Below are 15157 nucleotides of genomic sequence, written 5' to 3'. Positions count from 1 at the left end.
AACAGAACGCTGACAGGGAGCGCTGCCATCCACATAACTCCAGCTATCCTCTGCAGTACCAGGGTGTTATAGACAGGGGGGAAGTGTGGTGATAATGCTAATACTGTAGATCTATTAAGGTTGGCTAGTCAGCGTCGGGCTTTTATCATAATAACTGCCCACAGGGGCGCTGTGTGGCTGGCTCCTTATACTCTGTGACTCTCTGAAGGTACTCTGGGGGAAACTGTGTCTGACATTTTCGTGTGTGTGTGTGTGTGTGTGTGTGTGTGTGTGTGTGTGTGTGTGTGTGTGTGTGTGTGTGTGTGTGTGTGTAGGTGTGTAGGTGTGTTTCTCACATTAACATGTCTAGGGACTCTGTGTCCTGTGCTGCAGAGTGTTTATCTTCTCCTGAAGAGTTTCTTCCATGTACTCAGGACTGCAATATGCTTTCTCAGCCATCCGAATCCGAACCCCTGTGGGTGGATTCTTTAAGGGGAATGATATCCCAGATTTCAAGTAGGATGTCACATAATGAAAAAGAGATACAGGTTTTGAGGAAATCTGTGGAAGGTTTGACATACTCAGTCCCCACTGCCAGTGTATCCACTTACATATACTATATTGACACAAATGTCCCCCCCTAAATTAGTATTTTTTTAATGCCAGTGTATTCCCTTACATATACTATACGGACACAAATGTCTCCCATAATGCAGTTATGTTTTTGTTTTTAATTGCAGAGTAAGCGAAGCACACGTCAGCGTGCTGCTATCTCAGGGAAATGGCGCAGCACCTTTCATACAATCCAAGTCCCGCAAGAATCCAACACTGGGAAGAGGACATTCGGACTTGGTGGGGAATCCAAGTCTGGCGAGAACACCAGAGCCTCAGGCTCGTGTGCACTCAGATTCCCGTGTTCGGAGCGGTTCAGATTCCTCAGAATCCGAACCGATCATCCCTCATATATATTAGTGTGCACTATTTTAACAACGTTCTTGAGCTGGGGCTGAAGAGACACTTGTGTGGGCTGGAGAGGCACAAGAGGGGAAGAGGCTGTGTGGGATGGGGAGCACAACACAATGAGGGAAGGGGAGTACAGAACCACGAAGCTATGCCTTCTGTCAGACCATGCCCCTTCCATGAAGCCATGCCCCCTTTTTGTGTACGCGCACGCCAAAGGTCTCACATGGAGGGCCACCAGATAAAATCTTGCCTATGGCATCAAATTGGTCAGAGCCGGCACTCGAATAAGGAGCTGTTAGGATACATTTACCAAATTTTTGCTTTTGATCATACCTCTCTACTTTGGTGTGCAACAGTCTGATGAGAACCCCCTAAAACAATGACTAATTCATCATGCCAATGAAGGGGTTCCGTTTTCTAGATGAAGAAAACCTCCGCAATTTAACCCCTTATAACCAGTGGTGAGGTCTCTGGCGTTTCAGTGGCTCTTGACTTGCTTTTGATACCTGAACTGGGCCATCAGGTTGTGCCATCCTATCCCGATTCCTAAAAAACACACATGATTCCCCTAAATGTAGTAGAAGTGTATCACATTGCTGCAACTAGGAGAGGCTAGGGAGGCATCGACCTGGGCACTGGATTGGAGAGGGCGCTGACACCCCTCTCCCTATGTGGCAGCGGTCGCTTAGAGACGGCGGAGCTCAAGTTCCAGACTCTACTAGCTGCCGCCTATAATGGAGCCGGGCACACTACACTGCTGTGCTGTGAATAAACTACATCTCCCAGTAGCCCTTGCTGCCTTGAGCTGTAGTTTACTTTCAGTTTCCTCTATAGCATGTTGTACCCGGCAGAGCTAGATTGAGAGGAGGCACAGGGGACAAGTTACCCCAGCCTCACTTCCCCCCCCCCCTTCCCCACACACACACACACTGCCTTTAATCATCGCATCAGTGCCCTACAGAGTGCTGCTGAACTGGAAAAGGAGAGTCAGCCAGAGGTCGGAAAAGGGGTGGGAGGCTCCTGTCACTCGCTGTCATACTTATCAAAACAGTGGTGAATAGGCGTCTTAAGCGAGGAGCAGTCCCGCGTGCAGACTCCGGGGTGGGCCCCTCCTTTACACGGTGCTGTAGGCTCCGACACTGTGCCGGAGCTTACTGCGCATGCACAGGTCTCTGTAAACATGGCGCCTGCCATGTTCCGGAGACAAAATTCAAACTGGGCATGTGCAGCGGCCATTTTGGAAGGGATTTTTTGCGCAACAGCAACGGCTGCAGCACCCGACGCTGGACTCCGGAGAGGTGAGTACTAAAATATGGGTGCGGTGTGGGCCTCCCTGGAGCCAGGGGCCCGTGGGCACCACACACATTGCACCCATGATAGAAACACCAATGCATACACCATCTATGGCGAACCATCGATGGTTTGCGCCACTCACTGGCCACTGCTGAAAGGTGTTGGCTGGGCTGCGGGCCAATAAAAAAATGGGAGTGGGTGGGGCTTAGCAGGTGTCAGGGGCAGAGCTATGCTCCTTGTCCTGGAACCTTGCAAAAAATAATTAAAAGATATTTGTTTATGGCCATCCCTAGTTTGCTTGGATGAGAGTAAGCCAGAGTAGGCAAACATACATTAGGCATACAGGTAGCTTATCTTACCATTGTGAGATTTGATGTCTTCTATGAGAGGGGTTAATTCTTCTTGAATTTTCACTTCAATAGTTTTCTTCCCCATCCCAAAGTCTCGCAGTGCTGATAGTGTGAACCTCTTCATAGATTTCCATAACTCTCCATGACTAAATAATAAACCTGAAATTAAGTAAATGACAAGTGAGGTTGTTGCAGTTACAGTAGACCATAAGTAGGAAAGTCTCTTGCATGCCGCTTACCCCCCACTAACCACCACCCGCGGCATCCTGCCGCACAGGAGAAGGATGCCGGTAATGCAGTCATTGTAAAGCGGGGGTGGGGCTACGCTGAAATGATTGCATCACCACGCTCTTTTTAAAGAGGGTCTGGTGACTGTCTCACTTTTAAAAGCCATAAGTTAGTTGTTAGTTCACATCAGTTCCTAATGTGAATTGCATAAGGCATTGTCCGCTCCTATGTCTGTTCAGTTGTCTACAATCTTCTGGTGAGAGTTTATGACTTCAAAATTTGTGGTGACTGAGTGTGTAAATCCAGCATTACACTATTGGATTGTCTCTTTCTTTGCATGTTCCATCTGACCCATACCTGAGAATAATATCTAAGGGGGAACCATAATTGGCAGTGTCCGCTCTCGATATATGTTCAAGTTGTCTACTCCTATTGTAGACCACTGATATTAGTAAGAGTCCAGGAGGAACACATATTTGATTGGAAAGAAATATATTTACACTATGATGTCTTGTTAATGTTTATGTCTTTGAATAATATATAGATTGTTGCAAATAGAGGACCGGTATGCTGATTCAAAGAGAGAGATATTAAGTATATAGTGCCTGCATGCACAGTGATTTTGTTTGATAAAGTATTGTTTGGAGGTAAAAGGTGATACCTTATTCACTTGGTGCGGGCTGCTTAAAATAAGATTTTACTCACTGGTAAATCTATTTCTCGTAGTCCGTAGTGGATGCTGGGAACTCCGTAAGGACCATGGAGAATAGACGGGCTCCGCAGGAGACTGGGCACTCTAAAAGAAAGATTAGGTACTATCTGGTGTGCACTGGCTCCTCCCTCCATGCCCCTCCTCCAGACCGCAGTTAGGATACTGTGCCCGGAAGAGCTGACACAATAAGGAAGGATTTTGAATCCCGGGTAAGACTCATACTAGCCACACCAATCACACCGTATAACTCGTGATACTATACCCAGTTAACAGTATGAAATATAACTGAGCCTCTCAACAGATGGCTCAACAATAACCCTTTAGTTAGGCAATAACTATATACAAGTATTGCAGACAATCTGCACTTGGGATGGGCGCCCAGCATCCACTACGGACTACGAGAAATAGATTTACCGGTGAGTAAAATCTTATTTTCTCTGACGTCCTAGTGGATGCTGGGAACTCCGTAAGGACCATGGGGATTATACCAAAGCTCCCAAACGGGCGGGAGAGTGCGGATGACTCTGCAGCACCGAATGAGAGAACTCAAGGTCCTCCTCAGCCAGGGTATCAAATTTGTAGAATTTAGCAAACGTGTTTGCCCCTGACCAAGTTGCAGCTCGGCAAAGTTGTAAAGCCGAGACCCCTCGGGCAGCCGCCCAAGATGAGCCCACCTTCCTTGTGGAATGGGCTTTTACTGATTAAGGATGCGGCAATCCCGCCGCAGAATGCGCCAGCTGAATTGTGCTACAAATCCAGCGAGCAATAGTCTGCTTAGAAGCAGGAGCACCTATTTTGTTGGGTGCATACAGGATAAAAAGCGAGTCAGTTTTCCTGACTCCAGCCATCCTGGAAACATAAATTTTCAAGGCCCTGACTACGTCCAGTAACTTGGAATCTTCCAAGTCCATAGTAGCCGCAGGCACTACAATAGGTTGGTTCAAGTGAAAAGCTGATACCACCTTAGGGAGAAACTGGGGACGAGTCCTCAATTCTGCCCTATCCATATGGAAAATCAGATAAGGGCTTTTACATGACAAAGCCGCCAATTCTGACACCCGCCTGGCCGAAGCCAAGGCCAATAACATGACCACTTTCCACGTGAGATATTTCAGATCCACAGTTTTAAGTGGCTCAAACCAATGTGATTTCAGGAAACTCAACACCACATTGAGATCCCAAGGTGCCACAGGAGGCACAAAAGGGGGTGAATATGAAGCACTCCCTTTACAAAAGTCTGAACTTCAGGCAGTGAAGCCAGTTCTTTCTGGAAGAAAATCGACAGAGCCGAAATCTGGACCTTAATGGAACCCAATTTTAGGCCCATAGTCACTCCCGACTGTAGGAAGTGCAGAAAACGACCCAGCTGAAATTCCTCTGTAGGGGCCTTCCTGGCCTCACACCACGCAACATATTTTCACCAAATACGGTGATAATGGTTTGCGGTTACTTCTTTCCTGGCTTTTATCAGCGTAGGAATGACTTCCTCCGGAATGCCCTTTTCCTTTAGGATCCGGAATTCAACCGCCATGCCGGCAAACGTAGCCGCGGTAAGTCTTGGAACAGACAGGGCCCCTGCTGTAGCAGATCCTGTCTGAGCGGTAGAGGCCATGGGTCCTCTGATATCATTTCTTGAAGTTCTGGGTACCAAGCTCTTCTTGGCCAATCCGGAACCACGAGTATTGTTCTTACTCCTCGCCTTCTTATTATTCTCAGTACCTTTGGTATGAGAGGCAGAGGAGGGAACACATAAACCGACTGGTACACCCACGGTGTCACTAGAGCGTCCACAGCTATCGCAGGAGGGTCCCTTGACCTGGCGCAATATCTAGTTTTTTGTTTAAGCGGGACGCCATCATGTCCACCTGTGGCCTTTCCCAACGGTTTACCAACAGTTGGAAGACTTCTGGATGAAGTCCCCACTCTCCCGGGTGTAGGTCGTGTCTGCTGAGGAAGTCTGCTTCCCAGTTGTCCACTCCCGGAATGAACACTGCTGACAGTGCTAAGACGTGATTTTCCGCCCATCGGAGAATCCTTGTGGCTTCTGCCATCGCCATCCTGCTTCTTGTGCCGCCCTGTCGGTTTACATGGGCGACTGCCGTGATGTTGTCTGATTGGATCAGTACCGGCTGGTTTTGAAGCAGAGGCCTTGCCAGACTTAGGGCATTGTAAATGGCCCTCAGTTCCAGAATATTTATGTGTAGGGACGACTCCTGACTTGACCAAAGTCCTTGGAAATTTCTTCCCTGTGTGACTGCCCCCCAGCCTCGAAGGCTGGCATCCGTGGTTACCAGGACCCAGTCCTGTATGCCGAATCTGCGGCCCTCTTGAAGATGAGCACTCTGCAGCCACCACAGTAGAGATACCCTGGTCCTTGGAGACAGGGTTATCAGCCGATGCATCTGAAGATGCGATCCCGACCACTTGTCCAAGAGGTCCCACTGAAAGGTTCTTGCATGGAACCTGCCGAATGGAATTTTGCTTCGTAAGAAGCTACCATTTTTCCCAGTACTCGTGTGCAGTGATGCACCGATACCTGTTTTGGTTTCAGGAGGTCTCTGACTAGAGATGACAGATCCTTGGCTTTCTCCTGCGGGAGAAACACTTTTTTCTGTTCTGTGTCCAGAACCATCCCCAGGAACAGTAGGCGTGTGGTAGGAACCAGCTGTGACTTTGGAATGTATAGAATCCATCCGTGCTGTTGTAGCACTTCCCGAGATAGTGCTACTCCGACCAACAACTGCTCCTTGGACCTCGCCTTTATAAGGAGATCGTCCAAGTACGGGATAATTAAAACTCCCTTTTTTCGAAGGAGTATCATCATTTCTGCCATTACCTTGGTAAAGACCCTCGGTGCCGTGGACAGTCCAAACGGCAGTGTTTGGAATTGGTAATGGCAATCCTGTACCACAAATCTGAGGTACTCCTGGTGAGGATGGTAAATGGGGACATGTAGGTAAGCATCCTTGATGTCCAGGGATACCATGTAATCCCCCTCCTCCAGGCTTGCAATAACTGCCCTGAGCGATTCCATCTTGAACTTGAATTTTTTTATGTATGTGTTCAAGGATTTCAAATTTAAAATGGGTCTCACCGAACCGTCCAGTTTCGGTACCACAAACAGTGTGGAATACAGCTTGTGAATTGTCTCTAGCACAGCCTCCCTGCCTGAGGGAGTTGTCCGCAAGGCAGATTTGAGGAAACGGCGGGGGGGAGACGCCTCGAATTCCAGCTTGTACCCCTGAGATACTACTTGAAGGATCCAGGGATCCACCTGTGAGCGAGCCCACTGATCGCTGAAATTTTTGAGGCGGCCCCCCACCGTACCTGGCTACGCCTGTGGAGCCCCCGCGTCATGCGGTGGACTCAGAGGAAGCGGGGGAAGAATTTTGATTCTGGGAACTGGCTGACTGGTGCAGCTTTTTCCCTCTTCCCTCGTCTCTGTGCAGAAAGGAAGCGCCTTTGACCCGCTTGCTTTTCTGAAGCCGAAAGGACTGTACCTGATAATACAGTGCTTTCTTAGGCTGTGAGGAAACCTGAGGTAAAAAAATTTCTTCCCAGCTGTTGCTGTGGATACGAGGTCCCAGAGACCATCCCCAAACAATTCCTCACCCTTATAAGGCTCTATGTGCCTTTTAAAGTCAACATCACCTGTCCACTGCCGGGTCTCTAATACCCTCCTGGCAGAATGGACCTTGCATTAATTCTGGACGCCAGCCGGCAAATATCCCTCTGTGCATCCCTCATATATAAGACTACGTCTTTAATATGCTCTATGTTAGCACCATATTCTCCCTGTCTAGGGTATTAATATTATCTGACAGGGTATCAGACCCTGCTGCAGCAGCACTATGCATGCTGAGGCAATTGCAGGTCTCAGTATAATACCTGAGTGTGTATATACAGACTTCAGGATAGCCTCCTGCTTTTTATCAGCAGGCTCCTTCAAAGTGGCCGTATCCTAAGACGGCAGTGCCACCTTATATGACAAATGTGTGAGCGCCTTATCCACCCTAGGGGATATCTCCCAACGTGACCTATCCTCTGGCGGGAAAGGGTACGCCAGCAGTAATTTTTTTGAAATTACCAGTTTCTTATCGGGGGAACCCACGCTTCTTCACACACTTCATTCACTCATCTGATGGGGGAACAAAACACCGGCTGCTTTTTCTCCCCAAACATAAACCCCCTTTTATGTGGTACTTGGGTTCATGTCAGAAATGTGTAACACAATTTTTATTGCCGAGATCATGCAACGGATGTTCCTAGTGGATTGTGTATATGTCTCAACCTCGTCGACACTGGAGTCAGACTCCGTGTCGACATCTGTGTCTGCCATCTGAGGTAACGGGCGTTTTTTTGAGCCCCTGATGGCCTTTGAGACGCCTGGGCAGGCGCGGGCTGAGAAGCCGGCTGTCCCACAGCTGTTACGTCATCCAGCCTTTTATGTAAGGAGTTGACACTGTCGGTTAATACCTTCCACCTATCCATCCACTCTGGTGTCGGCCCCACAGGGGGCGACATCCCATTTATCGGCATCTGCTCCGCCTCCACATAAGCCTCCTCATCAAACATGTCTACACAGCCGTACCGACACACCGCACACACACAGGGAATGCTCTGACTGAGGACAGGACCCCACACAGCCCTTTGGGGAGACAGAGAGAGAGTATGCCAGCACACGCCAGAGCGCTATATAATGTAGGGATAAACACTATCACTGAGTGAATTTTCCCCAATAGCTGCTTGTATAAACAATATTGCGCCTAAATTTAGTGCCCCCCCCCCTCTCTTTTTAACCCTTTGAGCCTGAAAACTACAGGGGAGAGCCTGGGGAGCTGTCTTCCAGCTACACTGTAAAGAGAAAATGGCGCCAGTGTGCTGAGGGAGATGGCCCCGCCCCTTTTTCGGCGGACTTTTCTCCCGCTTTTTTATGGATTCTGGCAGGGGTAATTACCACATATATAGCCTCTGGGGCTATATATTGTGATTATTTTGCCAGCCAAGGTGTTTTTATTGCTGCTCAGGGCGCCCCCCCCAGCGCCCTGCACCCTCAGTGACCGGAGTGTGAAGTGTGTATGAGGAGCAATGGCGCACAGCTGCAGTGCTGTGCGCTACCTTGGTGAAGACTGAAGTCTTCTGCCGCCGATTTTCCGGACCATCTTCATGCTTCTGGCTCTGTAAGGGGGACGGCGGCGCGGCTCCGGGAACGAACACCAAGGACGGGTCCTGCGGTCGATCCCTCTGGAGCTAATGGTGTCCAGTAGCCTAAGAAGCCCAAGCTAGCTGCAAGCAGGTAGGTTCGCTTCTTCTCCCCTTAGTCCCTCGTTGCAGTGAGCCTGTTGCCAGCAGGTCTCACTGTAAAATAAAAAACCTAACATATACTTTCTTTCTAGGAGCTTAGGAGAGCCCCTAGTGTGCATCCAGCTCGGCCGGGCACAGAAATCTAACTGAGGTCTGGAGGAGGGGCATGGAGGGAGGAGCCAGTGCACACCAGATAGTACCTAATCTTTCTTTTAGAGTGCCCAGTCTCCTGCGGAGCCCGTCTATTCTCCATGGTCCTTACGGAGTTCCCAGCATCCACTAGGACGTCAGAGAAATATACTGTACTAGCGCACTGGGTCAGCACTAACATCTTTCCTTGGTAATTCTTCATCTTCACATCTTGGTGAACTAACCACAGATTGATGTAGATTTGCTCAAATCCTTCTGTCTCTTCATGTAATCCCAGACAGACTTGATGATGGTGATATTAGGGCTCTGTGGGGGCAATATCAACACTTTCAGGGCTCCTTGTTCTTCTTTACGTTGACAATAGTTCTTAATGACATTGGCTGTATGTTTGGGGTCGTTGTCCTGCTGCAGAATAAATTTGGAGCCAATCGGATGTCCCCTGATGGTATTGCACGATGGATAAGTACTTGCCTGTATTGTATTTCTTGGCATTGAAGCACAAAGAAATAGGAAACGGTAAGGACCATAGACACAGTGGTCGCCTAAGGAAATTTAGTGCATCAGATGAAAGAGGCATCATGCTCACTTCCCTTTGAAATCGGAAGATGTCCAGCAGGTCCATCAGCTCAGAACTGGCAGATACCAGTGGGACCCAGGTACACCCAACTACTTTTCGGATAAGTCTGGCCAGAAGTGGTCTTTATGGAATAATTGCAGCTAAAAAGCCATACCTTTCACATGTAAATAAGGCCAAGTGACTCAACTATGCACGAAAACATAGGAACTATTTGCTCCTGCCGAGCAAGCCTGCAAATTATAACTACATGAAGCTACTTTCAATCGTTGGAGTAGGGGCGGTGCTATCCCAGAGAGCTAAAGATGGTCATCTACATCCTTGCAGCTTCTTCTCCCGAAAGTTTTCCCCAGCTGAGCGCAACTATGCCATTGGCGATCAGGAGTTGCTGGCAATCAAACTCGCTCTGGAGGAGTGGAGATACCTGCTGGAGGGAGCTTCTCATTCGGTTACTATACTTACCGATCACAAGAATCTTTTGTATTTGAAAGGCGCACAATGGCCCTCATTCCGAGTTGATCGGTCGCAAGGCGAATTTAGCAGAGTTACACACGCTAAGCCGCCGCCTACTGGGAGTGTATCTTAGCATCTTAAAATTGCGACCGATGTATTCGCAATATTGCGATCACAAACTACTTAGCAGTTTTAGAGTAGCTCCACACTTACTCTGCCTGTGCGATCAGTTCAGTGCTTGTCGTTCCTGGTTTGACGTCACAAACACACCCAGCGTTCGCCCAACCACTCTCCCGTTTCTCCGGCCACTCCTGCGTTTTTTCCGGAAACGGTAGCGTTTTCAGCCACACGCCCATAAAACGCCGTGTTTCCGCCCAGTAACACCCATTTCCTGTCAATCACATTACGATCGCTGGAGCGATGAAAAAGCCGTGAGTAAAAATACTATCTTCATAGCAAAGATACTTGGCGCAGTCGCAGTGCGAATATTGCGCATGCGCACTATGCGGAATTTCACTGCGATGCGATGAAAAATACCGAGCGAACGACTCGGAATGAGGGCCAATGTCTTAATCCTCGTCAGGCCAGATGGGCACTTTTCTTTTCTAGGTTCAACTTTAAACTCCAGTTCTGTCCGGGCTCTCAGAATCGCAAGGCCGATGCCCTTTCCCGCTCTTGGGAGCAAGAAAATGAGTCGGAGTCTTCTGACAAGCATCCTATTATCAATCCGTTGGCATTCTCCACGGTAAGGATGGACTCTACGCCCCCACCAGGGAAAAGTTTTGTGAAGTCGGTGTTAAGGAAGAAGCTCATGAATTGGGCACATGCTTCCCGTTTTGCCGAACATACAGGCATCCAGAAAACCCTTGAGTTTATTTCTAGGTGTTATTGGTGGCCAACTCTGAAGAAGGACATCATGGAGTTTATTGCTTCTTGCCCAAAGTGTGCCCAACACAAAGTATCCCGCCAGTCGCCTGCGGGGCAATTGGTTCCATTATCTGTTCCCCCGTCGACCGTGGACCCATTTGTCGATGGACTTCGTCACAGACCTGCCTATGTGCAACAAGTTTAATACCATCTGGTTAGTGGTTGACCGGTTTACCAAGATGGCACATTTCATTCCCCTCGCCGGTCTTCCGTCAGCTTCCAAGTTGGCTCAAGTATTCATTCAGGAAATCTTCCGGCTACACGGTCTTCCCGAGGAGATTATCTCTGATAGAGGAGTACAATTCGTAGCCAAATTCTGGCGAAGTTTGTGTCAAGCCCTCCAAGTCAAATTAAAGTTCTCTACAGCTTACTATCCTCAGACCAATGGTCAAACTGAGAGGGTGAATCAGGACTTGGAGGCCTTCCTCCGCATCTATGTGTCTTCCTCTCAAGATGACTGGGTTCAACTCCTTTCCTGGGCCGAGTTCAGCCATAACAACCAATATCATTCCTCATCTTCTTCAACACCATTCTTCATCAACTACGGATTCCACCCTAAAGTTCCAGAATTCCAGCCGCTTCCAGCGACTTCTGTACCAGCAGTTGATATCACCTTGCGCCAGTTTTCAAACAACTGGAAAAATGTTCGAGCGGCCCTGCTCAAAGCATCGTTTAGATACAAGAAGTTTGCAGATAAGAAGCATAGGGCAGTTCCTGCTCTCAAAGTGGGTGATCGTGTTTGGTTGTCTACAAAGAATTTGAGATTGAGAGTTCCAAGCATGAAGTTTGCTCCCCGTTACATCGGTCCTTTTCAAATTGAACAAGTCCTGTTGCTTACAAACTCCAGTTACCCTCATTCTTGAAAATTCCTTGGACATTCCATGTTTCCCTTCTGAAACCGCTGATCCTGAATCGATTCCATTCTGCTCTACCTTCGGCTCCTAAAGTCCAGACTCCACGGGCAGTTGAGTATGAAGTTGCCAAGATTCTGGATTCACATTTCCGTTATGGTCAGCTACAATATCTCATTGATTGGAAGGGCTATGGCCCTGAGGAACGCTCTTGGACCAATGCTACAGATGTCCATGCTCCTACCTTGGTCCGGAATTTCCACTCCAGATTTCCTCAGAAGCCAAAGAAGTGTCCTAGGGCCACTCTTAAAGGGGAAGGGGGGGGTGCTGTCACGATCCGGGTATCTGGACGCCATTATTTACCTTTCAGGTGTCTTCTAAGGCTGGCTCAGCGTCCTAGGCCCGGTTCCCAGCTATGTTGCTAGCATTCATATGTCATGTCTCATCTTTGCTGATCCGTGGATATTGTCCTTCCAATGCCCGGGCGACTGGCATGGCGTCACCTGCCGGCGGGGCCTCGGGCATCGTCTCCGTATTCTCAGTGCCTTGCAGGGTATGTGGCACTCCTCACCTGCCGCGGCTGCGGCCGTCCATGCTGGAGGTTTGAGACGCAGGTCAGCGTTCTCTGTGTTCGCCGCCGCCATTGCAGAGGAGTCTCCATGTGGTGTTGCTGGCGGGGTTTCCCTCCACTGGCCGGTATGGGCGCAGCCATCTTGGTTCCAGTCACATGATCCTGACCTCCAATCCATAGCTCCGCTGAAGTCTGCCTAATTGCTCATCCAATCCCTGCATACCTAAGAGTATAAAGGGATTGAGCCTGCACCAGGAAATCATCAGTGCTTCGGTTGTCAAACCTTGTTTCCAGTCTCTCTCTCCTGTGGTTGTTTTCATTCCAGGTTTCCAGCTCCTGGTTCCAGTTACCACTAAGAGACCCGCACCAGCTTACCACCTTGCGGTGCAGCCTGACTCTGCAGTCTTCTGTGTTTGCTCCAGCTTCCAGCTACAGTTTCATCTGCTTCCAGCGGTCAGCTTCCAGCAGTGATCAGCTTCCTCAAAGTGCCGGTGCTTCTCCAGCGGTTACCTGCATACCATCGGTACCCGCACACCATCGGTTCCTATATCCTCGCTCCCTAGCTTCATTCTACTACTTTGCTGGTTCCATCCAGCATCCACTCCATGTTCTAACACCTGGCTGGTTCCATCCAGCATCCACAGCAGCTACCTCAACTACATTGTTACCGGCTTCCAGTGATACATCTGCTGGTGTGTTCCTTGGCTACACTTAATACACTTAATACTACGGACAGGTCTGGTAAGGACATTCCATCTATGGGACATTAAGAACTGTACCTACTGCTACCAGTACCCTGTGGCCATTGCCAAACCCATAGTTATACAGGAACTGTTATATCATATCTGCTGTATATCTTCATTCATTTATCACTGCTGTGAATACATGGAGTTTTGTTAATAAACTTTTATTGACTTTTAATCCTGGTTGTCATGGTCACGCCTTCGGGCAACCTTTCTACATCCAACTCATATGTCCAGGGGTCTGATTAAACCTCCGAAGTTTAGCTTCACCTCAGCCCCCACAACTGAGGCTTCCTCCCGTCAGCTCAGGCCCTCAGTTGTGACAAGGTTAGGGTTAGATACTAAGGAGAGGTTGAGGATAGGCTAGGGAGCAGGTTAGAGTTAGGCACTATGGGGAGGTTAGGGTTAGGCTATGAAGCAAGGTTGGGCACTATGGTGAGGTTAGTGTTAGGCTATGTGGGAAGGTTAGGCACTAGGCAGATGTAAGGGTTAGGCTATGGGGAAGGTTAGAGTTAGACACTAAGGGGAGCTTAGGTTTAGTCACTAGGGGAAGGTTAGGGTTAGGCCCTAGGGGGAGGTTAGGGTTAGGCTATGGGGTTTGGTTTGGGTTAGGGACAAGGGGGAGGTTAAAAGGTAATTTACTGGGGGAGGTTAGTGATAGGCTAGGGAGCAGCTTAGAGATAGGCAGTAGGGGGATGTTAGGTTTAGGCTATGGGGAAAGGTTAGGGTTAGGTATGAGGGGGAGTTAAGGGCTAGGTAATGGGGCATGTTAGTGTTAGGCTCTAGGGGAGGTTAGAATTAGGATATGGGGAAAGGCTAGGGTTAGGCACTAGGGGGAGGTTAGGGTTAGGCTCTGAGGAAGGTTAAGGTTAGGCACTAGGGGTGGTTAGGATTGTGGGAGATTAGGATTAGGCACTAGGGGAGGTTATGGTTATGCTATGGGGTTAGGTTTGGGTTAGGCACTAGGGGGAGGTTAGTGTTAGGCTCTGGGGGAAGGCTAGGCACTATGGGGAGGTTAGGGTTAGGCTATGGGGGAAGGTTAGGTACAAGGGGAAGGTTAGGGTTAGGCTACGGAGGAAGGCTAGGGTTAGGCACTAAGGGGAGGTTAGGGTTATGCTATGGGGTTAGGTTTGGGTAAGGCACTAGGGGGAGGTTAGGGTTATGGTATTGGAGACGGTTTGGCACTAGGGGGGTTAGGGTTAGGCACTAGGGGGAAGGTTAGGTACTATGGGGAGGTTAGGGTTAGGCTATGGGGGAAGGTTAGGTACAAGGGGAAGGTTAGGGTTAGGCTATTGAGGAAGGCTAGGGTTAGGCCCTAGGGGGAGGTTAGGGTTATGCTATGGAGTTAGGTTTGGGTTAAGCACTATGGAAAGGTTAGGGTTTTGTTATTGGAGAAGGTTAGGGTTAGATACTAGGGAGCAGTTAGGGATAGGCTAGGGAACAGGTTAGAGTTAGGCACTATGGGGAGGTTAGGGTTAGGCTATGTGGGAAGGTTGGGCACTAGGGGGAAGTTAGGGTTAGGCTATGGGGTTTGGTTTGGGTTAGGCACAAGGGGGAGGTTAAGGTTATGTTATTGAAAAAGGTTACTTACTAGGGGGAGGTTCGTAATAGGCTAAGGAGCTGGTTAGAGTTAGGCAGTAGGGGGAAGTTAGGGTTAGGCTATGGGGAAAGGTTAGGGTTAGGTATGAGGGGGAGTTAAGGGCTAGGCAATGGGGAATGTTAGTGTTATGCTCTAGGGGAGGTTAGGGTTAAGCACTATGGGGAGGTTGGGGTTAGGCTATGTGGGAAGGTTAGGTACTAGGGGCAGGTTAGGATTAGGCTATGGAGGAAGGTTAGGGTTAGGCACTAAGGGGAGGTTAGGGTTAGGCTATGTGGGAAGGTTAGAGTTATTCACCAGGGGAAGGTTAGGGTTATATTATGGGGTTAGGTTTGGGTTAGTCACTAGAGTTAGGTTAGGTTTAGGCTAGGGAGCAGGTTAGAGTTAGGCACCAGGGGGATGTTAGGGTTAGGCTGTGGGGAAAGGTTAGGGTTAGGTATCAGGGGGAGTTAAGGGTTAGGC

The 15157-nt window shown here is 49.0% G+C and overlaps 1 protein-coding gene across 1 annotated transcript in view; it reads right to left on the bottom strand.

The window, feature by feature from the left end:
- The window catches only part of LOC134945327 (cytochrome P450 2K1-like), a 228138-nt gene that overhangs the window by 160231 nt on the left and 52750 nt on the right, over positions 1-15157 (bottom strand). Inside the window, exon 3 of the mRNA XM_063934531.1 lies at positions 2595-2744. Within this exon, the coding sequence (XP_063790601.1) occupies positions 2595-2744 (150 nt within the window). The remainder of the gene's footprint in view (positions 1-2594; positions 2745-15157) is intronic.

The sequence above is a fragment of the Pseudophryne corroboree genome, chromosome 7 (genome assembly GCF_028390025.1).
Source record: "Pseudophryne corroboree isolate aPseCor3 chromosome 7, aPseCor3.hap2, whole genome shotgun sequence".
NCBI lineage: Eukaryota > Metazoa > Chordata > Amphibia > Anura > Myobatrachidae > Pseudophryne > Pseudophryne corroboree.
This window is presented reverse-complemented; position numbering and strand designations above follow the sequence as displayed.